The sequence below is a fragment of the Phyllostomus discolor genome, chromosome 4 (assembly GCF_004126475.2).
Source record: "Phyllostomus discolor isolate MPI-MPIP mPhyDis1 chromosome 4, mPhyDis1.pri.v3, whole genome shotgun sequence".
Taxonomy (NCBI): Eukaryota; Metazoa; Chordata; class Mammalia; order Chiroptera; family Phyllostomidae; genus Phyllostomus; species Phyllostomus discolor.
Window position 1 is genome coordinate 203604434 of NC_040906.2, and position 26690 is coordinate 203631123.

Genomic DNA, 26690 nt, shown 5'->3' on the forward strand with positions numbered 1-26690 from the left:
ATTTCTGCATGAAATTCCAACTATAGTCTTTTTTTCTTCCTTTTTTTAAAAAAAAAAATTTCTCAGGATGTTGGCGGAGGCTGGCTGGAAGGAAGAAACAGCAGAGGGGAGCGAGGCCTGGTGCCCACGGACTATGTGGAAGTAAGAACTCCCGTTACGTACCCACTCCCCGTCCCCGGGCTCCGTCAGACATCTCTGTGTGGGTTACCACCTCAGCTCGGCGAGCTCGCTGGGGAAAGCAGCTTCTCTTTAATTAGAAATGTCCATTGTGAAAGCAGTGCGTGCTGACTGTGTAAAATGTGGGGACCACGTTGAAGTAGAACTGAGAAAACCCAGGGTCCAAAGAGCGACTCCTAATATTTAGATGAAGTTCTGTCCGAGGACAGCGGTGTTTAATTATCCCGAATACAAGTCTCTGTTGTTCACGTGCTCATATTGTGTAATAGCTGCTGCCTACGGTCCTGTTCGCTGGAGGATGGACTCACTGAGTTTAAGTAGTGGTTTTTTAAAGTAGCTTATTAGTTTTCCCTGTGCTGATTTAGGGCACACCCCTCAGCTCCTTCTTCCGTCCCCGCAGACAGAGGGTGTGAAGGGAGCTGCTGTGAGAACCATTGCCTGGTTGAAGTTCTAGTACGATAGATGCCAAGGTCAGGGTTACAACACCCTGAATGAAGGGAGCTCCCAGCCTGGGTCACACCCACTCAGCAAGCAAACCCTCTTGTGCGTCAGCCTCCTGGCGCCCCCTGCTGGTTGTCTGTAGCTCACTCAAACTAAGGACCTGTACCATAGGTGAGCTTGCCTCAGCTCCTGTGATAGAAACTAAGGTTGCCTGGTGCCCTGTGGTGAAATCAGAGCACGAGCAAGAACAAAGGTACCTACAGCTCCCCCCCAGTAGAGAGGGACGGTACTGGTACGGTGGGAAGGTGTTCTCCTGGGTGCCGCCTGCAGCACTTGTTCCTGATTGGGAGTTGGGGTAGAACCCTCCGGAGAAGGTGGTGAAATCTGTAGCCCTTCTCGGGATTCTGCCGATGGGCAAGAACGAGGACACTGGGAGGATTTAAGTAGATACTGGCATGAGCTGCATTCTCTAGCGTTCTGCATATTTACACAAAGGACTCGTTATAGATGGTCCTGGGCTCACTTGCCTTTCCAGAATATGAACCCCTTTCCCATAATGAATGACAGCTCTTCCTTGTGCTTAGGGACTCTGACTCTGAAGTAACACTAATCTGTGAAAATAACCGTGCCTCTCTCGGACATTCAGATTTTACCCAGTGATGGGAAAGACCCATTTTCCTGTGGAAATTCAGTGGCTGACCAAGCCTTCCTCGATTCTCTCTCAGCGAGTGCAGCTCACACTAATTCATCAGCCGCCAACAGCAACAACCAGGTGAGTTCTGCTCACCCCGCTGGGGGTGGCTGAGAGAGCCAAGTGCATTTGGGAACGCTCATGATGCGCTGTAGCTGTTAGATGTTTGTGTGGCATTTCTGCTGCGTATTAACAAAGAACTTGCTTGTTGAACCTGCAAAAGACTGTTCATGAAGGTGATTGTAAGAGAAAAGGCAGGGTGTTCATCAGGAGTTGCCTTTCAGCATCTGGCAGGATCTGAACGCAGACCCCGTGATTACGAGCACCCCGTCACGCCAGGGCGTGGAGAGAAAAGAGGGCCCTACGCTGAGGTGGGCGGTGTCGAAGCCCAGGCTGGCCCGGAGCGCTGGTCCGGCCTTGGCCGTCACTTGCGCTCTCGGCGAGAGCGCCCTTGTTTGCAGGCACAACGCAAGTGAAAGTGGCCTTGACTCCAGCACTCAGCACCTGGTACTGTTGGCGCACTGCTTCTGGAAAACTTGGGAGAGTGGGATAATTTGAGAAAATTACAGTGGCGTTTTACATTAATGTTAATGAAAACACAGTCAGTTCAGGTGATGCTTCCTCGTTCGGGAATTGCTAATGGAGTCCCCACCGTGAGCGACGAGCACTGAAAGGATGGGTACCAGAGCGCCGTCGTCTCGCGTGTCTTTGTAACGAGTGCTCTTTAGGCAATGTTACTTCTTTTTTTTTTAATCTTATTATTTTTTTTTAGAGAGAGAGAAAGAGGAGAGAGATATTAATGTGTAGTTGCTTCTCGAGTGCTCCCCCACTGGGGACCTGACCTGGCCCGCAACCAGGCATGTGCCCTGACCAGGAATCGAACCTGTGACCCTTTGGTTTGCCAAGCTGGCACTCAATCCACTGAGCCACACCAGCCAGGGCCTGTTGTTTCTCGGTATTTTTTCAACTTACTTAGGTGGTGTGTGCCTCCGTTTCCTTGTCAGTGAAACCTCGTAGCGCTGTTGGAAAGAGGACCTGGGGCGTAGTCCTGAAGTGGTCAGACCGGTGCTTCGTACTTAGGAGGGCTTGGATCCGATGAGTGTTCGCTGCAGTTACCCTCCGCAGGGTGCCGTTCCCAGCGGTCTCTGCGGCTCACCGGGCCTGCCCACCCCAGAGCTGCGGCCTGGGAGGCCTGTCCGGGCAGGGCCAAGTCCTGTGGCGCCCCATGCCCAGGGGTTTGGAAACAGTTCCGTATGTTTTGTCCTTTCTGTTTTCTAGTTTCAAGTGGAGGTGTAAATTGTATCCCGGTTACTCCACCTCAGTCACCTCCTTTGCATGTTAATTGATTTCTGAAACCAAGTGTATCTACGTCTGTAGAACAGAAATAATGCCACCACTTAGGCCGCAAGAGAGTCGCACCTGAAAAGTGCGTTCTCATAACCCCGTACGAACGTTAAATGATGGCAGTGACTTTCCTGATGGACCGTTGCGGTGCTGGGATTCCAAACCTGGAAATTAGGCTCCAAAGCCGTTCCCTCAATAGCAATGCCAGTGGGGCCATTGCCTGGCTTCGTGGGAGGCTGCCTGTTATTGGTGGTGACCTGTCCTCACGACGAGGCTGCATACCGAGTCAGGGTCGTCTCGGGAGCGCACCCCAAAAGCCCTTTGCTCCCGGGTTCACGGCCTGGACAGTCTGCTCTGTGCTCTCGGCCGGGCCTGGCAGGCCTGTGGTCGCCTCACGTCAGCCGGTGGCTCTGCTCATCTCGGCCGGGCTCACGTGTCTGGTGGCTGTGAAAGCAAAAGGCTCAACATCTTAACATTCTTCAAAGCTTGGCTGTGTTATTTCTCTGGAGTTCCTTTCGTTGGCTGGGTGACTTGCATGACAGTTATTCCATTCCTTCTGTGCTGCAAATACCTGTTTTTACTGCTCCGAGCTACTTGCAAATACTAGAGCTACCTGGAGAAGGGCAATGCATTACGTACGGCAGCAAGCAGCAGCCTTAGAATGTGTGCTGTGGCATTGAAGACGACCCGCCCTGCACCCCTGCACCCCTGTGGCTCTGCTCCCTGCACGCGGTGTGTGGGTGAGAGGCATGCTGGCGTTTCCTGGCGAACTCAGCCCTGCTGTGCACGTGCTGCCTTCAGTGGAAAGCTTTGGTGCACTCTCTTTCCCCTGCATTTACTGAGCGCCCTTTTTATTTTAAGGTGGATATTTTGGCTCAGATTCGTTGTGTTGAAAGTCTCAGCCAGTCACCACCTTCTTCATCTTCTCCTTCTCCTTCCTCTTCCATAAATAAGGTAAAATTCAAACTCGAATGCAAGAGGAAAGAACCAGTTAAGACTCCTGCAAGTAATACCTTTTTCTCAGTTAGGTCCTTGTGTCAGGTAAAGCATACCTTGTGTCAGGTATCTGGCAGAGCTCTTCGGGCCTGTGGGACATTTGGGATTGCAGAGTCAGCAAGGGCTTGGGGCCCTGACGGGAGGGAGAGGAGGAGGAGGAGGAGGAACTAACTGGTGGGTGGACCCGAGAGAGGGGAGAGCTGGCAGGAAGCCAGGAGGAGGCGCCTGGGGGTTTGAAACCTTAGGGAGGAGTGGAGTGGGTTCGTGTGTGACCCACGCCTGCAGGTGAGGGACCAGGGGCTCACCGGGGTAGACAGCCAGAAGTCAGAGGCCAGAGGCATGTTACTGAGCCGGCCATCACAGCCCAGTTCGTTACAGTGGGGTCAGGCTTTGAGGAAACCAAGGTCCCAGCGTTCAGTGCTCAGAAAACGTTTGTGCCAGGGCCCAGAGAGTTAGGGTTACAGTTGAGCATGAGGTGAAACAGTTCTCTCTTCTTCCTCTTTCATTTAAGTATCTGAAACCTTAGGTTTGAAACAGGTCTTTGGCTAGAATAGAAAACATCTTAAACGCTTGTTATTACCTCTTTCATGTGATCTGGCGTTGAAACCAATTGGAAATAGGACTTTTTGTCTTTCCTCCAAAGCATAGAACAGCAGGTGTACTGGCCATATTGGGTTTTGTTCAAAGAACTGCCAGTCTTCATTCTTTTCTTTGTATTCTAGATGACCCCTCCATGTAGCAAGGTAACCGCTCCTGCAGGCACACTGTGTGCTGGGTATTGTGTTGAGTGCTTTGCGTATGTTATATCATTTAGTCCTTACAAAACTCCCACGAGGAAGTTAAAGTTGTTGCACCCATTGTATAAGCGTAGAAACTGAGGGAGATGGAGTCACTTGGACAAGTTCACCCAGTTTGTAAGGGGTAAAGCTGGGGTTTAATCCCAGACAGACCGCCCTGGGGCCCCAGTTCTTAACCGCTGTACCCATGAGAGATTGACTTGAATCAAACTCCAGTGAATCTGCGGTCGCTGGATTTAAAAGTCACCTGGTGGACCAGTATTCTTTTTCTTTTCTTAATCCTCACCTGAGGACATTTTTTTGTTTTTTTGTTTTCATTGTTATTAGAGAAAAAGGAAGGGAGAGAGGGAGGAAGGAGCAAAGGGGGGGGAGGAACATTGATGTGGAGAGAAACATGTATTGGTTCCTCCCATACGTGCCTCCACCAGGGATCGAACCCACAACCTTTCAGTGCTCAGGATGACTCTCCAACCAGCTGAGCCCCCCCCCCAGCCAGAGTGGACCAGGACTCTTACTCTTGCCCTTTTATCTCCTGCATGTATTCGTAAGGTGCACAGCTTTCCTGGGATGGTCATCTCAGGGACACCCATCACTGCCCACCCCGTGGCCACGCGGGTTCCCCTGGGTCTTGCCAGATGTGCAGGCAGGTCCGAGCCAGGCTGCTTTCTGCAGAAACTCGGCCTGTGCTTCAGCCCTCTCAGTGGACGCACTGAAATGCTTCTCAAGCTCTAAGGGCAGTGTAAACGCATCTCTCTCTTTGTTCTATGAGGCCGGATTGCTCTTCACTCGAGAGCGCTGAATCAGCAACTGTGGGGCCTGGCCTTACGGGGCACTGGATTTAGTCGGCACGGGGATGAGGTGAAGAGTCGGGGGTGATCGGCCCGTCTCCGCAAAAGACGGATGGAAATGTGCATGTGTGACAGATGAAGACAGACACGCTCCGGGAGTGCTTTCATCTGACAAGCGCTCAGTCAATTTACTAAGCACCCACTGCGTGCAGGCCCCATGTTCATAGGCAGCAGGGAGTCGCTTGTGACTGAGGGACACGGAGAAGGGCCGTGTCCCCGGGGTGCATCCTGGTGGAGTGCAGAGACAGACGATGGTACATCCGGACTCTGTGTGTTGGATCCACCAGCATTTGCTGAGACTTCGGGCACTGAAAACTTCAGTGATTTCACGGTGAACAAACGGGAACCGCCTTCTGAGTGTTACCGTTCACGTGTCGCTGTTCTTGCTTCGTCACACACCTGCCTGTCCTTCTGTCCGCCTGTGCCTGTCTGTACCCTCCCCCTTCTCCGAGGTGTGCTGGCACCGATTTGGGATGTGGGGGGCGTGGTTACCCTAAGAGTGGGGCGGTGTCAGGTGCTGAAGCCCACACGTGTGGGATCGGCCAGGGCGGGCAGGCTGTGTCCCGAGAAGAGACTCGGGTCGGCGTGCAGGAGGAAGACCGACCTCCCTGTTTGTGAGGTGGGGCAGTGTTACGGAGGTCAGGTGTCTGACGGGGAGTAATGCGCATTCCACACGAATGATCGAGAACCTCATTCTGAACCACTTCAAGTAAAAAAAAAAATTTGAGACCATGCCACTTTATTATGTAAGATATTTTGAGAATTGTTGGGCGAAATTGTTTTGTGACTAAGATAGGCTTGTACCCCGACCCACCTAGCCGGAGTGACCACCTGAAGTGCGAATACCTCTACTTCAGCCCGACTGCGGGAGGGCCTGCAGGCGTGGCGGTGTGAGTGGGCAGGCTCTGGGACCAGAGCCCTCGAGCAGTGGGGCTTGGACACAGCTGAGGAAGAGGAGGAAGGGGCTGTGTGCACCGACGGAGAGAGTAGCGTGAGCAGAGGCAAGGACGCAAGGAGGCTGAAGGCCGAGGAACAGAGGTGGCAGCTGGCGGCAGGGAGGGCAGCGGGGCGTGTCCTGGGAGGAAGAGTGGGAAGGGGCGGGTGGACTGAGAGCCTGCGGTTTGTTCCAGGGCCAGTGAGAGCAGTGAAGAGTGTCTGACACCATGCGGTTGAGAGTCGGGAGGGGTTTGGTGCCCCAAAGGGAGGCAAACGAGGAGGAGGAGGAGGAGGACATCTGTGGATAGACGGGAGAGAGGGAGGAAAGCTGGAAATAAGCCGAGAAGAGGTGCCTTGGGGTCTCGACCTTAAGGGGGAGCAGAATGGTTCATGTGTGACCTGTGCCTGCAGGTGAGGGACAAAGGGGGCTTGTCTCTCACCTGCAGGGTGGGTGCGAGAGAAACAGACCGGGACAGGCCGTGTGAGCTGGGTTTAGCTGCCGTTGCTCGAGGTGGGGCCTGGGGGTCAGGACGCTCGCCCGGGAGCGGGAAGGCCGGTGGAGAGTCGGCGGGAGAAGCTGGAGAGGTTTTCCGTCGGTCGGGTTTGGGAAGATTTATGAGCAGGAGTCAGATTAAAACAAGATAGAGCGAATGTTCCAGGAAAAGGAACAAAAGTCAGATGGCGAGAAGCCAGCAATGACTAGATTCGCCTACAAGGATTTTATAACCTAGAGAGCTAAGACCATATACATAGCCAAATAATATGGCCATTTTTGCAAGCAATTTGTAAGCAGAGTCATTTTAAAGAGAATTATCATGTTACGTGTTCTTGTCCTAAGTGTTAATTTTTTAGGACACTTGCTATGAATAGCTCACGTTCGATTTTCCCCTCAGCATTGATGAAGATGTTCCTCTGGCAGTTTGCTGACACTTCCAGTCTAGTTGTCATGGCAACGCTGGGCTTTTAGTCCTCCTGCTGGTCTAATGTATAACCCTCTGCTCTTTGGGGTGTACTTCATTCAGTCCTGTCCGTCTTTCCGAGTCTGAGACAGGCTGCCTGGGTTCACATTGCAGCTGAGGTTACCAGGCTCGGAAGAGGCAGAGCTGGGACTTGAACTCCCAGCCCGAGCTGGAGGGCAGCTCTGTTCCGGACTGTGCCACCCTCGGTGTCTGCCTGCGTTTCCAGTGCCCTCTGGAGTAGCTTCAAGGTGTCATCTTGTAAGCCACGGGCCCGAGAAGCTCAGTCGTGTATTTGAAGTGTCTGCTATTAATCTTCGAGCAGAATCACTAGTACCTTCATTTCCTCCCCTGAGGGTATAAAGAGACGTTGGAATGAAGTCGTACTCCCACATATAAAATACATACTCTGTTTCCGATGCTTCTGGTCCGTGGCACCAGCTGCCACCCGTCTGCCGGGTGGTGCGGAGAAGGAAAGGCCAACGTTACGAGGCTCTGAAACCTCAGGGAGGAGGTTCCGCACAGCTTGGGGAAGTTTCTGGTAACTCCCCCGCCATGTCCTTCTCTCCGTCTTTCTCTCTCTCCCCGCCCCCACTCCCACTGTCCCTCTCCCACTCTCCCTCTCTCCCGGTCTCCCCACACCACATTGTTTTCATGTGAGAAAGAAGGCTCCAGTGAGGGAGAAACTATTCCCTTTTCCTGTATAAACAGATTCAACATTGAAAAAGGCAATATTTGTTTTCCCTGAATTTATCTGTACATTTAAGGTGATGAAAATGAAAATCAACACATTGTTAAAAATTTGACACTCTAAAGCTAAAGTCCAGGTTGTTTTAGGTGTAAAACATTCAGCTGATGCCCAAGGTCACGTGTAAAAATAAACCAGCAGGAGACGTCCTGCTGGAGCACTGCTGGCATCCTGCGCGGTGGGCCCCGCCCACGGCAGCTCGGTGCCAGGACGGGCAGAGCGCTGGTCACGGCAGAGCCTGGACACGGGCCCCGTCCGGTGTAGGAGGAAGGTGACGGTTCAGATCAGTGGGGGAGGATGGGTCATCCCTTAAATGATAGGGCAACAGACAGACTAAGAGAAAAAATTAAGTTGGATTCCTACATTCCTTCTTCCTTTTTAAAATCCTCACCTGAGGATATGTTTACTGATTTGAGAGAGAGAGAGAGAGAGAGAGAGAGAGAAAGAGAGAGAGAGAGAGAGGAGGGGAGAGAGGGAGAAAGGGAGGATCACTGATGGGAGAGACATCGATTAGTTGCTCCCCGTACGTGCCCTGACTGGGGACCGAACCTGCACACAATGATGGTCCAACCAGCTGAGCCACCTGGCCAGGGGTATATTATTTCTTATACCAAAGTAAATTCCAGACAGACTAAAGATTTAACATTTTTAAGTCACGGAAACAAACAAAAAAAACAAACAACACCGTGTCTGCCTCCTGGGTGGGTACAGCAGGGGTGAGAGGTGGGCTACAGGTGCTCTTCCTGCAGGTGCTCCTCGAAATTGGGTACCATGCACTGCCTGCTCAAAATCTTATTTATAATCGTATTTAGCCCTGGCTGGTGTGGCTCACTGCACTGGTATCCTGCACTGCAAAGCAAAGGTTTGCCGGTTCGATTCCCAGTCAGGGCCTATGCCTGGGTTGTGGGCCAGATCCCCAGCAGGGGACTTGTGAGAGGCAACCACACATTGATGTTTCTCACCCTCTCTTTCTCCTTCCCTTCCTCTCTCTAAAAATAAATAAAATCTTTTAAAAAATAATAAACTAAAATTACAGGAATAATGGGAGAAAAATACTTTAACTTTGGGGTAAGACAGCCCCCTTTTGTGGAAGACAGAACTCCTCAGCATGTAAGAGTGTAGGAATGGAACCGCACAGCCCCTTCGGAGAAAGTGGGACGGAGTCCACTGACTATCAGCACACAGTCTCGGACCCAGCGGATTTCCTTGGGAGTTTCACGTGGGCCGGTGGGAGCGAGGGGAAGGGGCTGCCAGGGCGTGGGCTGCAGCCTTCCTTGCAGGAGCCGAGCACTGAAACCAGGTAAGCGAGCATCACCACGTGCTGGCGCGTCACGGGGAGCACGCGCAGCGGAGCCTGGGTCCATGGGAAGGAACAACGCCGTCCCTGTGTGCTGGCGTGCCGTGGAGCCCGTGCCCGGCTCCCGGGTGGGGCAGGGCAGCAGTGCCGAGCAGAAAGTGTCGTTTGGGCTCGCTGACGTGTTTCAGCGCGCAGAAGGCCTCTGTGGGCGGGACGCGGGAGTGCGTGTGCGGGTGGTGTCGGTTAGGGGTGGTCGTCTTTGAAGGAGTGACTGGCGTCTTAAGGCAGTGGGCATCTTTTTATTAATTGTTTTATCCCAGCCCGAGGACTTTTTTTAAAGTGTGTGTCTTTTTATTCTGTTTGAGGGTTGTTGTTGTTGTTGTTTTTAAACTGGGAATGTATTACTTTTTCAAGTAAAAAAATGCTAGTAAAAATACAACTGACTGCTCTAACTCAGTTGAAGTGAGTAAAGCGTCCTACCTGTTAGCATGTGTAGTCTCACAAACATAACGCTGAATGGAAAAGACAAGCTGCAGAGGAACGCACGCAGTATAACGCTCTTCAGTCCACTCTGAAAGAATGAAAGTCACGAACGTGGGCACACGCAGCAGCAGTACATGCGCACACGCGGGAAGGACTGGGGTTCAGGGAGCAGTGACTCGGGGAAGGAGGAAGCCAGGGAGTGGGGGGCTGGCCCAGCCCCTCCCGGGTCGCTGGCGGTCAAATCCCAAGTACGTACGGCAGAATGTTAACATCATCAAATCGGGTCGATGCTGCTTTCCGTGCCCTCCTCCATGTTTAACATTTTTATTTAAAATTTTTAGTGTTTTAAATTTCTATTGATTTTTCTAAAACTTTTATTTACTTATTTTTAGAGAGGGAAAGGGAGGGAGAAAGAGAGGGAGAGAAACATCGATGTGTTGTTGCCTCTCATGCGCCCTCTACTGGGGACCTGGCCCGCAACCCAGGCGTGTGCCTTGATTGGGAATTGAACCAGTGACCCTTTGCTTTGCAGTCCAGAGCTCAGTCCACTGAGCCACACTAGCAAGGGCCCTACTGATTTCTTTCAACATCTCTACTGTGTTCCATTGTCCTGTGACTCCTACTGAAGTTGAGGAAGGCTTTCTAGAAATCACAAGCAGTCTTTCTTTCTGACCCCTGACAACAGGTCGGCAGTGGCAGTGACCCCTGGTCAAGCTGGAGTACTCCCAAACCTGGAAACTGGGACAGCACGGATGGCTGGGGGGCCAAGGCGGAGGGGACGGCAGCCCCAAGAAGCACCGCCAATAACTGGGACAATGCCTTCGGTCACCCCCAGGCCTACCCGGGACCAGGTGAGGGAGGGGCTGGGCCTGCTCTGGGGCCCGCCCTCAGCATGACTAGGGCGCCCGAGGCACAATGGGTTCTAGTCGCAGGAACTGCTCTCGGGGGGGCCCCCCCGTTCACGTGCAGCAGGCCCTGCACCCGCGCCTGCTGTGGGTCGTCGGTAACCCCGACCCGGAGTCCAGTCCCGGCCATCTGGCCAGGCTCGCGAGTGCACACGCTTGCAGCGGCCAGGTTCGCAAAGCAAGAGAACACTTTAAACTCTCGGCCAGTAACACACATTTACTTGCTTTTAAGTCTTGGGCAAGAAAATGTGTGTATGGGTCAACTACGGTCTATCACCCGCCAGTGTATGACCTCTGACTTAACTGTTTCACCTTTTCCTTAACGGCCTGTTTGACTCCCAGGCTATTAGTGGAAATGCTGAGGCAGAAAAGGAATTTCTAGAAGGGGGAGCCATTCAGAATTAAGGAAGGGCATGCGTGTCTGTTCTGAAATGAAGTGGAAAGGTAAAACTCCGCTCATCAGTTTCACGACCCCACGCGGGCACACGGTGCCGGAGTGGAACGTGCTCCCTGGCGAGGGGCCTGCCCGCAGGGACCCTGAAGGGCACGGAGCTGGCTCTGAGCTCCCACTGGAGGGGGCCGGCCTGTTGACAGACCCGGGGGTCGTGGGCTACGTGGACACGGGAGCCGGACCGCTGGCCTTTGTTCTGTAGGGACACGGCTCCTCAGCCCAGATCCTTCAGCTCCTTCTGTTTTTTGTTTTGACATTTGTCTCTCGTGATAGCACTCCGAGGGCAGAGGTCGAGGGCCATTTCCTGTCACATGGCCGTCACATGGTCAAAAGGACGCATCAGACCATGGGGTGGGGGGGCTGGGGGCAGAGACCCAGACCATGGACAAGGAGGGAAGTGGGGAAGCTGGCAGCCTCACCCGCTGCTGGGATTCTGTCTGTGGAGCAGCTGGTGCTGCCCCGTGACCCTCGTCTCTCGTGTTTTCCTTCCCCTCCCCTGCGCCCCCGTCCTGTTCCTCTCCGCCTGGCCCTCCTTGCCCTCCTCTCACCTGTATTATTGTGAGCATTAAACACAGTTCCTTCTCAGAGCTTTCTCCTCATGCCTTTTGACCTCCCCAGTCCAGGCATTTGATCTGCTTATTTGCAAGTTTGCCCAGCTGGGTCTATCAGCATATAAAGGCCCTGGAAGGCCTTCCCTTGGGTGCTGTGTAGCGTTTTTACAGTCTGGGTTCTCGAGAAATTACTTGGACAGACAGTCCTCTTCAGGCCATTTCTGCCCTGTCTTTTGCACTAAAAGACAGAGTCTGCCATTCCAGCCTTAGCTGCCTGCAGAGCCGTCCCCCTCCCGCGTGCACTGCACCCTGGGCACACCCTTTCCCCCGTTTCGGTTCTTGCACCCAGTCCGTAGTTACCACCAGAAAATCACGTCGTTCCCTTTGTGCTTTGTTTCTCTTCACTGACCGCGTTCCACCCCCACCTCCACCCGCAGCCACTGGGGACGATGACGACTGGGACGAAGACTGGGACGACCCCAAGTCGTCCTCTCCCTACTTCAAGGACTCCGAGGCGGCCGAAGCAGGCGGCGCCCAGCGCGGGAACAGCCGGCCTGGCTCCTCGTCCATGAAGCTGCCGCTCAACAAGTAGGTTCGGGGGCGCCGGGAGGCGGGGGCTCCGCGTGGGAGCAGACGGGAGGGACGAAGAGGCTTTTTCTCTTCTCGGGGATTTACGAAGCTTTGCGTGAGGCTCGCTTTTGCTCGGATCTTAGCTTGGTAGCTTATTATAGTTTGTTTGTTTGTTTGTTTCATTTTAAAGGAAACACTTGCTCTACTTAATGACCTGCAAACACTACTTTAGCTTTATCAACTGCATGACGTATCAAGGTTTCATTGCTGACGTCCCAGGAAAATTAAAAGTAGTAACTCTTTTCAGTGTTTTCCTAGTAGGTATGGCTTGCTGTGTTGCCAGGCCTTGTGCAACGCGGTTGGCATGCATTCTCATGTGACCCTCCCGCCCCTTTGCAGCACGTATAGTCTCTGTTTATACGTGGGGGAAACGGGCCCAGGGAGGTTAAATAACTGCCCCGCCTTACACAGGGGTACGTGGTCTGGTCAGGGTTCCGGTCCAGCCCCCCCCCCCCCCCCCCCGATCTCCTGAGCTGTGTGCTCTAAACGGCGCCTCGCGTGTGTAAGACTTGGTTTTCACTGGGAGTTCTTTAGATGAACAAGAGAAAGCTCAGAGTGGCACGTGTGGAGGTGCTGCGTCCCAGGAGAGCACGTGGTCAGTGTGGCCAGAGTGCCACAGCCTCCCCTGGGGGAGAGCGCCGGGCGAGCCTGCAGCTCTCACCGGTGTGGCCTGCAGGAGCCTCTTTGAGTACTCCTCTTGCAGCAGTTACGTTCCGAGTAGTTTTATGTTCTAGAGTTCCTGATCCTTTTTCTCGGTGTTCCAAGTCCACGATTCAAAGCAGATACCAAGGAGTGTTAATCTGTGTCTGGAAAAAAGCTGTAAACATAACGTTCGCTGTACACAGGGTCTGGCACAAATAACGGCCCTTTTTTAAATGCAAAGCCCTTTATTACAAAATCACAAGCACGTCATTCTGCACACCATATGACATTTTAGGTGGAACGTTCCAGTTGAAACTATAAATCGCTGCACGCATGCCGTTGCCCTCCCCACCACGCTCAGGCAGGCCTGACTTCTGCCGGATCCAGTGTGTCCAGGTCTCGGGCCCTAGGGCTCGACCTGCACGCGTGCGCACACGTTGAAGAAGTCATACAAGTCGCCTTAGTGTTTAAACAGCATCCGTGATTGTCATCTCTCAGCTACCCACCTTCCCTGCCTCTCTGTCTAGTTTCTCCCATTATGTATTTTTATGCCCAGTTGCTTGTATGAGAAAAAAGGAGTCGTTCGTTGTTGACCGTGTCCTGTTTCTTCGAGTCAAATTTGAAGTTTTCAGTACGGTCCACCGTGATGTATGTTACTCTCCATTCAAACCTGAATACACCGTATACTTAAAACCCGTTAGAACAGAACGTGGCTCTTCGTCCTCCTTTGAAAGTGAGGAGGCAGGGAGCGAGTCACGTGACTGGCCAAGTTTCCGTCGCTCGAAAGCGAGGTGGTGGCAGGCGCCCAGGCCTCGGGCTCCACCTCCCTTGCTCCCGCCCTGCGGCTCTCTCGTTCGCTGTGGGGTCTGGAGGGAGCTGGGCGACCTGTTTGAATCTCACTTTCCTCATCTCCCAAGGGAAGGGGTTGGCTTTACAAGTTTTCTGCTCTAAAATTTCATTCCAGGTTCACACGAAATCAAAGCAGCCCTGACTGGCACCTGCAAAAATGTCTGCAGCCCAAATGTACCCTGTGTCCTCAGAAGTAGTAACGCGTCAGGCGGCTGTGCGTTGGCCCCAGCCTTGCTCCGGTTTTAGAAATGTGCTTTGGGTTTAGGTTGGGTTTCTGGAAGTAGCCAGTTTTATTACGTTTCAGGTCTCTTGTGAAGAAGACTGGTTTCCTTTTGTGTCTCACGAACTGGTTTCACTGTCCTTGTGGCAGCTCCAACAGAAAACAGCACCAGTGCTCATGCGCAGCGGCGGTTTCTGGGGGTGGCTGTGGCTCCCCGCAGGGGGCGGGCCGAAAGGCAGCTTCAGTTCCCATGCAGAGGTGCCCGTGATGGCCATTGCCTGGGCGGTCAGTCCCCTTTGCTGGGCTCGGGGACATCTCCTCCTGTGACCCGGGGGGCATTTTTCCGGTCCGCCCTTCCCTCTTCGTGGGGCGATACAGTGTTTCAGACCCAGTGAAGCAAACAGAGCACCCTAAATATCACACCTCTGTGGAGTCACACTGCTCACACCAGATCGCACTTAATGAAGTGGCGAGTTGGCCCGCGAACAATCTGATTGTACCGGGTTCCCCTTACCACAGTTTCCTAGGTCTGGTCCATCTGAAAGACAGAGGGAACGAGGTTAGAATGGCCGGGCTAAGGAAACGTGGACGAGAGCTACAGAGTTCTTTTAAAGGAAGACCTGACACTCACAAGCCGTTTGTCCTCATGATTAGGTTTCCTGGATTTGCAAAACCTGGGATGGAACAGTATTTGTTGGCTAAGCAACTAGCAAAACCCAAAGAGAAAATTCCTATCATTGTAAGTGTGTTCATTTTTGTTTACTTGCTCTGTTTCTGATTAAGCTCTTTTGTGTGCTTGAAAGCTAAAAGGATTATTAGTCATTTGGAAAGCAGTTTTAAACACATTTAGTGCTCCAAATAACTGCCAGTATGTGTTAGTATTTTGAGAGTCCTGAAGATAATTAGCATAAAGTAATGCCTGTTCTTTATATTGTTTAGATAGTCTCTGCCTTTCAGATTTAGTAACTGAACCAGCAGCACCAACAGCACATACATCCTCTAATCGTTTTTCATCTCTAAGTTGTCTGGAGGTGTCTTTTATGTACTTACTGCTTTTCTACCAGCCATATAGGTTGAGCTAATAAACCCTGATCAAATATTTAGGTTTCTTCCTGGCAAAGTACATGCATGTTATCAGAATAAAGTGCCTTTGCCATGATGTTGGTACTAATTAGCCTTCCTTCCAGTACGCCAGCCCTCAGGTCAGAATAAGGAGCCAGCAGGTGAGAGCTGGGAGTTCAGGACACGTTAAGAATATCTGCCTCAGAATAACTTGGTTGTCATGTGTCACCCAGACGCTGATGGCCGGTAGACCCCCTGTGTAAGCATTATACAGCTGGCACACCCGGATGAAATTCCGGCAGAGAGCAGAGAGCTCTGGTGGCTGCCTGCTGGCCCCGCGGGCTGGGGACCCAGGCGAGGAAGAGGGGACATCTGGCCTCTCTCTGTGGTCTCTGGGTCCCGGGAAGCTGGAGGAAATTGCAAGAATGATATTGGACTGACTTTATGACTTCTTCCTACAACTTTGAAACCTAGAAAACTCCAGAAAGCAGGGATGTGACCAAGACCCCACTTTTCCTTCTTTCCTCAAATCAAATGTGGGGTAATTGTCTTCTGAGATACTCTAAGGCAGATATTCTTAACGATGTCACTCAATTAAATTAATTTTAATTTACTTTCATTTTCTTCAGACTTTCTGGTAACTACTGAACATGTATCATTGCTCTTTTGGTTAAACTTAAATCCCCACATAGTTAAGAGCCCGTGGCCCTGCCCCTCAGGTTCTCTGAGGGGGCTTTGTCACAGCATGGCAGCGGTGGGACAGAGTTAAAGGACCCCGGGCCTTAGGCCCAAATGTCTTAGGTAGGACTGGGCCGTGATCCCTGCAGGCAGCTTGCCTGCGTGGGCTTCCTGCGTGGAAAAGGAGACCTGGGTAAGCCATCACATCTTTAAGAAACTGCGAGAAAGCAGACCTGGTTCTTTGCTCTTAAAGCACAGCAGTGCCTGTTCCCCACCCCACTAATAAAATGTGACCCCTGGGTATTGAGCCCTCGTCATCGTCATCATCGGTCAGGATTGCCTCTCTTGGTCCCAGTCACCGAGACAGGTCCCCCAGTGGCTCCTCTGAGGGACGCCCGCGTTGCAGCTTGAGGGTGTTTCTGGGTCTGGGCCCTTCCTTGAGGGCCGGGGATGGGCAGTGTAGCTCTTTGAAGCTTTCTCTTTGGTCTCGTTCAAGTTCCCCGGCCCCCAGCCACCGCCCTGACCTAAGAACCTCTGAACTTGCATACCCCACCCCGTTTTCTCCCCCTCCCACCGTTAGTGAGAGTTGGGCCCGGGTATCCAGAGAGTGAGAGTGCTGACACAGTCTGATGGCAGCTTGACATCGATCTGACCCCCGAGGGTGTGATTCTCTGTTTCATGGACTCGGCCTGTGGTAGATGAGACGTTTTTTAAAAAGCAGCCCTTTGTACCTGTAACTCAGACAGCTGGACTAGAGGGAGGGATGGTGTGGCCCCCTGAGGAGCAGAGGGCGGGCTGGCGGCTCTGCAGGCCTGGGGGCGTCAGGGTCACTTCCCAAGCAGGGGCAGGAGTGACCCCCTCGAGGACTCTGGGTCTTAGAGTCGTTTGATTCTCAATTTTGACTCTCACTTGATACATCAGTTCTGCTCACTGTTTTTCCGTGTAACGAATGTTAACTCTCCCGGCACACTGTGCAGGTCGGAGACTACGGCCCGATGTGGGTTTACCCTACCTCCACCTTCGACTGCGTGGTCGCGGACCCCCGGAAGGGCTCCAAGATGTACGGGCTGAAGAGCTACATCGAGTACCAGCTGACGCCCACGGTTAGTGCCCACAGCGTCAAACCACAGAGCCGCGCTTCTGCCGCTAGTTGCTAGAGACCGGCATCTTCCTCGAGTGTCTCTGATGGGCATTGTGACTTTTCCTCCTCTTTCCCTTGTTCTGTAGAACACGAACCGATCTGTAAACCACAGGTACAAGCACTTCGACTGGTTGTACGAACGTCTCCTGGTTAAGTTCGGGTCGGCCATCCCCATCCCTTCTCTTCCAGACAAGCAGGTCACAGGTGAGTGGGCGAGGCAGACAGACGCCGGACTCGGGAGGCCAAGTGCAGGGCTGGGGCGAGCGTCTCCCCGCGGGGGGTGGGGACCGTTACGGCATCTTCCGTTCCCCGGAGCAGCCGGACGGAGGGGCTGGGAGACGGCAGCCCGTACAGCTGTGCGTCGTAGCGCACGTGTGTGTGTGTGTGTGTGTGTGTGTGTGTGTGAAGGTCCCCTAAGCACCTAGTGAGCAAGTGTTGTGAGGTTTTCCATCAGAGGTCTCGGGCACGTGTCTCGAATTCTGGCAGCCGTTGTGTCTTTATTGCTGCACCCTTTCCCGTGGAAGAAACACCTGAGCTTTTTAAATGGGAAAATGGCACCTGAGGAGACGGCAGTGGCCCGCGAGGCCTGACGCAGGAATGAGAGTCTTTGGCCGGCCGACACGCACACGGGTGCGGTCCAGGGGCCGTGTTTTCATTAGCAGGGCGCCAGCGTCGGGGTGCGGCCACGGGGGGGGGGGGGGGGGGGTTGCCCGGTTTCTTACTCGGTTATTTAGGTGACTGTTTGCATCTGGATGTTTTTGTTTTCCGTTGGTTGTTGGCTTCTCCTCTTTCCTACTGAGTTAGGCTGTCGTGTTTCCCCGCCAGCCCGACCCCGGGTAATCTGGGCAGTGACCCACGGTGCTGCCAGCGCCCCTGGCAGATGCGCGGTCAGACAGTAAATGTTTCTGTGTCTGTTCTGAGAACTGTTGATTCTTTTTAATCCCCTCGTACAGAGCCTGGAATATCAGTACTCAGGATTCAGTATGTTTTTCTTGGAATCAAAGTTTACAAAGAAGCTGAGCTTTAGTAAAGATTGGAAATAGTTTTAGGAGGTAGCTAGAGATTTTCCAGGTAAACGAAACTGGTAGGCATGGAAAGGAAAGGGTTAAAGATGAGTGTGAGGCTTAAAAGGTCTGAGCTGGACAGGCCTCCGAGACCCGAGACCCCGGGACGTCTGCCGGCCAGCGGAGACCCGGCGAGGAGAAACTCGGGGTCTGCAGGAGGGACGAGTGGACAGGGTTTGACCCCCACTCCCTGAGGGCTGACACGGTTCAGAGAGGAGCTGGGAGCCCTGGTCAGCCAGGGGGCGGGAAGGGGGTGGGGGTGGCAGGGCCCGCTTCGGCTCCTTTCCCAGCCGGTAGCTGCACTGGGCTGTCTCGGCTCAGAGTCGGCGCTGAGCACGCTCTGCTGGGTGGTGCTGAGCAGCCGTGCGAGTCTGGTCCGCAGCTTGCTCCGGTCCAGACGAGGTGTGAATGGCTACTCTGTAGAGTTAGTAACCTCAGATAAGAAAGCTGTGTTCTTTGAAACTTTCCTTTGCGCTTTGTTGTTTCATGTTTCCCTGAGTTTTTTTTTTTTTTTGAGGAGATGGAAACATTTGTTTTTAAAAAGTTGTTTTGAGCCCTGGCTGGCGTAGCTCAGTGGATTGAGCTCGGGCTGTGACCCAAAGCATCGCAGGTTCGATTCCCAGTCAGGGCACATGCCTGGGTTGCAGGCCATGACCCCCAGCAACCACACATTGATGTTTCTCTCTCTCTCTCTTTCTCCCTCCCTTCCCTCTCTAAAATAAATAAATAAATAAAATCTTTTTAAAAAAAAAAGTTGTTTTGATTTCGATATATTTTTTAAAAATTTTTGAAGTTTCGAGTTGTCACAGCAGAGGGGAGAGTGGGGCCGGGCTGCACTGCCACATGGTGGGCGGGTCCTCGCCCTGGTCTGGGGACTCCTGAGCAGGCACAGGCGAGCGGAAGCCCGTCTCAGTGGCCGCGCTGGTGTGCGCTGCTGCCCCCTTCCACTCTGAGGCACCCCTGTACCCCCGGTTCTGTGTCCCGTTCACATGGTCCCAGTCCGTCCTGCCCTTCTGCTGCTTTAAATTCATCTTTCTTTTTAAAAATTTAGATTCTTTCCATGAAAACTTCAGTCTGCCTTTCTCCGCATTTTCAAATTTCAGTCTGTTTCCTGAATGTTATTCTCTCCTTTACCAACTTGATTGGCAGTTTGTGAGTGTTGAAGTGAATGGGTTAATGAATTATTCTAGGGCCAGGGAGATTTCTCAGATCCCTTAGGTTTTCTCAGATCCCTTAGGTTTTAATGCATCGTTTATTCTGAGTCAGATAACAAAGCGCTACTTTTAAAGCATCATAGAGTCATGGCTCTATTCCCATGTTAAGGTTTGTTTTAAAAAAAAAAAAAAAAAGTTCAGGCCTGAAGCCAGGGTTGTGTCCTCGGAAGGCCAGAAAGCAGCAGCCCCTCATCAGAAGAAAGTTGCGCTTTGATTCACTGGCTGGGCCGCGTGCCGAGGAAGCGGAAGGCACAGAGGCCACTTTATCTCGCCCTCGTCCTGCTCGCCTCCTTCCTGAGGCTACAGGATCAGCATTATATAAACTTCCCTCCCACCGGCACCCGGGGAGCGAGCGGAAGGCGTGCCGAGGCGATGATGTCACGACACTCCCGTGGGCTGCCGACGGGTCCGTGAGAAACTTAGAGCAAATGTTGGTTGTTGTTGTTGTTGTTCATGGGCTTGCTCTTTGTGGAATAATACCGAGTGAACCTGGTTTTACTCCTGGGTGGAAAACTGGTATATTCACGTCCTTAGTGAAAAACCCAAGAGAGGGTCATTGAAGATGGGGAAATGGAAATCCCTCCTCCCCGCTTTTCTCGAATTCTCCCAAGCCTGGTACGAAAACCTCACCAGGCACGCAGTCACTTCTGACATCATCATTTGGAAATAAGCCAGCTGTCGGAAGAATTTCAGGAAGAGTGAGAATCGGCCAGTGAGTAGTAGGTCTTGTTCGCTCACGGTGGGGAATGGGCGCGTGTAGCTCAGGACCACGCCAACATAGTGGGTCTTTCCTGTCGGAGGTGGGGGCGGGTGGAAGGGGGCGTCACCTTACGCACAGCCTGAGCGCACCCCGTGCTTGGCTCTCTGCTCCCAGCGCGTGCAGAACTCGAAACACTCTCACGCGGGGAGCCCGCCCGGCCCCTGGGGCTGCCCCAGCGCCAGCCTTTCAGCCAACGAGGTTGGGATGCGTGGGCCGGCGACGCTCTTCTCTGAAGACCAGTGGGTGCTCGCTCGAGCTCAGGAGTCCTGAGGGCGAGCTCTGAGACAGTCATTTCCAGCCGCCCGTTCTCTCAGTGATCCGTCACACTGAGTTTATCTGGGAATGACTTTATTTTGCCTTTGTCCGTGAGGGATGCGTTTATTGGGTGCAGAATGCCCGTCTGACGGTTTTCTTCCAGCTCGGCGAACACGTCTCCCCACTGCCTGCCGGCCTCCGTGGTGTCGGGTGACTGATCAGCCTGTTCCGTGGTCACGCAAACACACGCGTGCACGTCCCCCCACTGTCCGTCCGTGATGAATCGCTTTTCGCTTCCTGCCTTCACAGTTCTCCTTTTGTTTGTATCTGCCAGCGGTTCGATTCTGCTCTCTCTTGGTGTGGACACTTTGTATTCATCCTACATGGGGTTCGTTGGGCTTCTTAGAAGCGGGAACTAAAGTTTCCCGTCAGATCTGGGGAATTTTTCCACATTATTTCTTTGAATATGTTTTCTTCTTTCTCTTCTCCTTCGGGGTTTCCTACCACAGGTCATGTTGGTGTGCTCAGTGTTCTCTGAGGCTCTGTTCTTCGGATTCAATAACTTCTGTTGGTTGACTTTCAGGTTCGTTCCTCCTTCTGCCTTTTTGAAACAGCTGTTACACCCTTACAGTGAAATTTTTTTAAGGTTTTCTTTATTCATTTTTAGACAGAGGGGGATTGATGCGGGGAGAGAGGAAGAGAAGAAACATCAGTGTGTGGTTGTTTCTCAAGTGCCCCCTACTGGGGACCTGGCCCACAACCCAGGCATGTGCCCTGGCTGGGATTTGAACCTGCGACCCCTTGGTTTGCCGGCCTGCACTCAGTCCACTGAACCACACCAGCCAGGGCTGCAGTGAATTATTTTTAACATCAGTTACTGTATTTCTGTCTTCATAGTTTTCATTTGATTCTTTTTCTAATAATTTCTGTCTTAAGAATTTGTTTGTTGATTCCTTGTCCGGTTTTTCTTTAATTTTTTGAACATGGCTTCCTTGAGTTCTTCGAAAACATTCACAGACGCTTCCTTGCCTGCTGCTGTGGTTCGTCTGCTCAGTCCGACATCCAGCAGCACGTGGGGGCGCTTCCTGCTTTCTCCCCGGTGTGGCTCATGCTGGGCAGTCCCTTAGTGGTTTGTCAAACCCTGAACAGTTTGGAGAATATATTTTAGCAATTCTGGGTTCTGATTTTTCTCTCTGAAGGTGGTTGTTTGTTTTATTTTTGTTTGTTTTGTAAGTAATTTGCGTGGGCTAAATTTCTGAAATTTGTCTCCCCTGCAGCTCATGTGTTAGTAGTAGTAGTAGTAGTATTTCAAATCTGGCCCCCTGGGTTCACCGGGGTCTGTGTGTACTGGAGCTGCGCCCCCTCGGGCCGCTCAGACTCTGTCCCCTGCCAGCGCGCCTGCGTGTGATCAGGGAGCACGCTCAGAGCTCCGGTCATGTTCAAGTTAGCCCTGGTCCCCGCCTTCTCCGGGCCCTTTCGTGTCTCCTGTACGTGCGTGCAGCCTTGGAGTCGGCCAGCTGTGCGTGCCTGGCTCGCACCCCATCCCGTCTCCGCTGCCCCAGCCTCAGCCCCAGCCTCAGCCTGGCGTGTCCTAGCTCAGCCGGTCACCTTGGCTAGTGGAGCTGCTGGCGCCCCCTCATCACCAGCCTCTGGGTGGTCACTGCCCCTGCTGAGCGTGGGCATCTCCCACCGCTGCAGGGCAAGGGAGGCTCCTTCCTCGCTAGGAAAGCCGTGGCTGCCTGTCTTCACAGCCCGCCGCACCACCCTGGTGGACCCCCTGTGTCAACCAGTAGAGGGTAGGGAGGTTGGGGGTGGGGAGACGGGACCTGCCCGCAGCCAGAACGCCACAGGTTTCCCCTGTGTGTGCCCGACAGTCAGCAGCTTTGCAGACACAAACGCTTCTCAGAGGGCCGTTTGCCCTCGGCTGATCTCCGGAGCACTGACTGTGTTGTCTGGGTTCCGAGTTACTTTGCGGGGACTGGATTGGCTGATTGCCTCGCTTGACCGTAGCTGGAATTTCCATCTGCAGAAGCCCTTTAACTGACGGACGGTGACTTGGGATGGCAGGCTTATAAAAGCCCTCAGTGTTCACGTGATGTTCAGTGTGTCAGTCTTGTTAGGCTCATTTTCTGCTTTTAATATTAGGCTGTATTAGAAATTTGATGTATTAGTAAATTAGCTGTTTTAGGATGGCCGTAAGTTCTAGGATAGCAGCTTTCGTTATTGCATTCATGGAAAATTGCTTTTTCTATTTTCATTTTAGGTAATTTACAAAACAAAATGAAAAAATCTATAATCCTGAGTTCCTTTGCATAAATACTAAATTTAATAAATTTGTATGCCTGAGGTTATATTACACTTGGTCACATTTTTATAAATATACAAATTTCATGTACTTTGTAAGAAATACTTATTAAATTCAACTGTATCACCCCTTACTCACTTGTAGGGCTTAATATGGCCACATGCCACTTGTATAAGAAAGAGAAAGTTTTTCATATTGAAGTAAGATTTACTTCTGATTTATTAGTACTCTAGGGACCCTTGAAGAGAGTCGCACTTTGAAGCTGTAGTATTCTTGTCACAGTTACTCTGTCAGATTGGGATTTCATTCATGCTTGTTTAAACGGAGAGGTCTGTTGCGCCGTTCCTGTGGGTCTCCGAGCATCGCTGTGCTGCTCGTCCCTGGGTTGGTGACACGTTGAACCGTGGTGACACGCTTCACCGAGTGACCCTCTGCCAAGCAGCCATCAGCCGTATCAGCGGCTCTCGGCCGGGGTAGCAGAGATAACACGCTCTAGGCACACTGGTGCGTCACTCTTGCATGTCCCTCGCAGGTCGCTTTGAGGAAGAGTTCATCAAGATGCGCATGGAGCGGCTGCAGGCCTGGATGACCAGGATGTGCCGCCACCCGGTGGTGTCGGAAAGCGAGGTTTTCCAGCAGTTCCTAAATTTCCGGGATGAAAAGGTAGGATGTTTTACTATGACACAGGCTCAGTGTCTGTTGGGAATGCCACACTCACACCAGTTTTATGTCTGAAAAGAGTTGGAATCGCGTTGGCTGGTCGGGTGTTTCTCGTTTCCTCCAAAGACAACGAGGGGACGGGGACCGACACCGCGGCCGTGGGCAGTGGGTCTCGAAGGACGGAAGACCCTCCCGCAGGACGGTTTTCTGGCAGCGGGGGGGAGCAGGTCGGCCCGAGCTGGTGCCCAGGGTGAAGGGAGGGTGTGCCAGGCGAGGCGTCTGTTCCTAGGCCCCTAAAAAAAAGGAGGTTAGACCCCACACTACGCAGGGTGTCATCAGCGTGAAGTGAGGGACATGGAGTGAATGGTTTCTTACGAGCACATCGTGACCTCACAGTGTAATGCGTTTTGAAAGGAAAAGTAGATTCGGAATTGAGCCATTCTTCTCAAAGCAGAGCTGTTTTTTCAGAACTGTAGTTGTGGGTCCAAAGTAAACGCTGACCTGTGGGCAGTCTTTTTCTTTCTTTTTTTTTTTTTTTTTGCCAATGGTCATCTGTTCTTTTTTGACAATCAAGGGACTGTTGGCAGTTGGGCATCTCATTATTGTCGGAGAACACAGTTTTCTCTCAAGCTTTTAATGCACTCTTTATGGTATCTTCTCTAAATGTGTTTTCTCCATAGTTTTCTTGTAACAATTATTACATATCCTAGAAAACGAGACTAAAAGCAAAAGTTAGCTCAGATGCCAACAGATACAACATAAATTATGATCCTAGAAAGCACTCATGAAATGATTTCTGTGTTTGATCAAATAATAGAATATTCTATGCCTTGTTGAAACTTTCAGACAAAGATACACATTTTTGCTAAATTTCTTCGTAGTACTTTTTCCTACTTAAAGTGACTACATTTACAAAAATAAGCCTAAATATTAGGCTGTGTGTTTTTTTAGACATATGCATATCATAAGACATATGCATATGTCTTAACAAAATGTAAATATTTGGGCCTTATTTCCAGTTACTGCTTATTTCTAGAATTGATAAGGGCATTTGAGCATGTCGCATGTAACCAGGCTGGGAATGAAAAACAATGAGGTGTTTCAGCGTTTCTTCGTGAATTCGTATCTGCCATAGGCCTAGCCTTACAGACAGCCCTGGAAAACTCTAGTTTTTCTGGTTAGGATGTGCTATTCGGTCACAGGGTGTCAGATTGCTATATTGGGTTCTTCATGTTGTGTAACTCAGTTTTGTTACTTTGTAGTTACAAAAGCTCCCTCCAAGGTTGTTGCCTTCCTGGTGACTCACAGGACTTCAACAAGGGTTTATTTGATGACTTTGGCAAGGATTTGATTTAGAAAATACTTCAAAAGTTCATGTTTTACGCAGAATATTATTAAAAATAATAATCTAGCCCTGGCTGGTGTGGCTCAGTAGATTGAGCACCGGCCTGCGAACCAAAGGGTTGCTGGTTCGATTCCCAGTCAGGGCATATGCCTGGGTTGCAGGCCAGGTCCCCAGTAGGAGGCACTCAAGAGGCAAGCCTACATTGATGTTTCTCTCCTCTTTCTCTCTCCCTTCCCCTCTCTAAAAATAAATAAATAAAATCTTTAAAAATTTATAATAATCTAGATATTGGTTTTGTATTTTAATGACTTCCACCTTGAAAGATTGGTCACCTTACCACAGAAGTGACATAAACGACAAAGGAGCCAGGGCTCCGGAGCTCAGTCTCCACTCTCGGGCAACTTCCTCTGGGTCCTGGCTCGGCACTTAAAGTTTCGGGCCACCATCTCATCACCTGCCCAGTGACGGCGTAAAACTAGACAGTGTAAATCACTAAAAACTGTGATTTCTGTGGTCAGTAGTAGCTCATGTAGATGAACGAACACTGAAAATTCCAGTGAATCTACAGGAAAGTTATTAGAAATAAGTGGTTAGTAAGACAGCTGGATATAAGACCTTGCATATCTCTATATTAGCAATAAACAGAAAACGAAAGTCTATAGTTTAGACTGTCCTTTAACTATCATCTACACTATCATTTGCAATAGCATGAAAACTATCTAGGAGTAAATTCAAGAAGATTTACAAAGATATACATAAAAACCTATGAGGTGTTGTTGAGAAAAATAGAGGAAGAAAGTAAGGGTCCCAGCATCACCGTCTGTCTCGTGGGCTGAGGGACAGGAATGGCGTCCCGTGCAGGAATCTCAGCACTGAGCAAAGCCGGGGTTCTCGTGAGAAAGAAGGAAGTGGGGGCAGGACTTCGTTGGCTAGAAGACTCCTGCGAAGACAGAAGAATTTCAAAAGCGAGGCAGCGGCGTAAGGAGAAGCAGACCAGCAGAACGGAGCAGAACGGACACTCACTCCGTGCCCCAGGCGGTGCTGAGTGCGGCGGGGGAGGGCGGTCCTTCCCGCACGCGGTGCGGAGTCCGTCCACTGGGGGCGCCGCCTCGTCGTCAGGTTCCGTGGCTCTGCCTTGTTAGGGCTGATACTGGCATCGTGGTTACGTTTTGAAAACATGGCCTTACCTATAAAAGATATGTAACACAGTATTTATAGGTGAAATGATATTATAACTGAGATTTCCACTTAAATAAGTAAGAAAAACAGGTAGAATGGAGGAGAGTAAATAAAATAAAATTGGCAAAATTTTGTCACTGTTGAGGACTGAGTCTGTAGGGGGTTATTGTCCTTTTCTTTTACCTTTGTATATGTTGGGAAGTTTCCAGTGTATAAGGTTTTTAAAAAATCAGCTCCAGCTCTCCCTTAGGTCTGGCTGTGGAAGGCGACACGAGGCAGCGAGGCAGTGTCTAGAAGGAGACGTGGGGGCACGTCTTCACCTCCCTGCAGTGGGGCGGGGCTTCTGAGACCAGACATAGAAACTACCGGCCACCCAGGGACAGGCTGGAAAACTAGACTGCATTACAATTAAGGATTTCTGCCCTGGCTGGAGTAGCTCAGTGGATTGAGTGCTGGCCTGCGAACCAAGGGGTCACCGGTTCAATTCCCAGCCAGGGCACATGCCTGGGTTGTGGGTCAGATCCCCAATAGGGGGCAGGTGAGAGGCAACCACACATTGATGTTTCTCTCCCTCTCTTCCTCCATTCCCCTCTCTCTAAAAATAAATAATTTTTTTTTAAATTAAGAACTTCCATTTATCAGCAGAAGCCCTTACAAGTGAGAAACAAGCATATGAACATAGATAAGCAAGGGCTGGATTTTAGAATATATGAAAACCCACACAAGATAAGATAATCATCCCAGTAAAAAAAAAATTGTAGATTTGGTAATGTACTTCCCAAAAGAAAGTACCTGACTCCTCACCGAACGTATGTTAAAAAGGACTTAATCTCATTAACAGTCAAGGAAGTGCACACTGAAACCACAGTGAACACCAGTGCGCACGCGCCAGAAACTCTGCCCCACCGCACGTGCACGTCCTCTCGGTGGGAGGAGCAGCTGCTGGGACTCGCACACGGCCCCGGCCGGCGGGTGTGGACATGGGGGAGACCGTTTGGGAGCCAGTCTCACGCTGCCTACCCACTCCCGGGTCGACACCTAACACAGTGGGCACACACATATCTG

The 26690-nt window shown here is 51.5% G+C and overlaps 1 protein-coding gene across 1 annotated transcript in view; it reads left to right on the top strand.

The window, feature by feature from the left end:
• The window catches only part of SNX9 (sorting nexin 9), an 80844-nt gene that overhangs the window by 39738 nt on the left and 14416 nt on the right, over positions 1-26690 (top strand). The window contains 8 exon segments of the mRNA XM_036022612.1: positions 67-141; positions 1265-1390; positions 10400-10565; positions 12059-12209; positions 14617-14701; positions 16680-16805; positions 16930-17047; positions 22974-23104. Of these exon segments, the coding sequence (XP_035878505.1) occupies positions 67-141; positions 1265-1390; positions 10400-10565; positions 12059-12209; positions 14617-14701; positions 16680-16805; positions 16930-17047; positions 22974-23104 (978 nt within the window).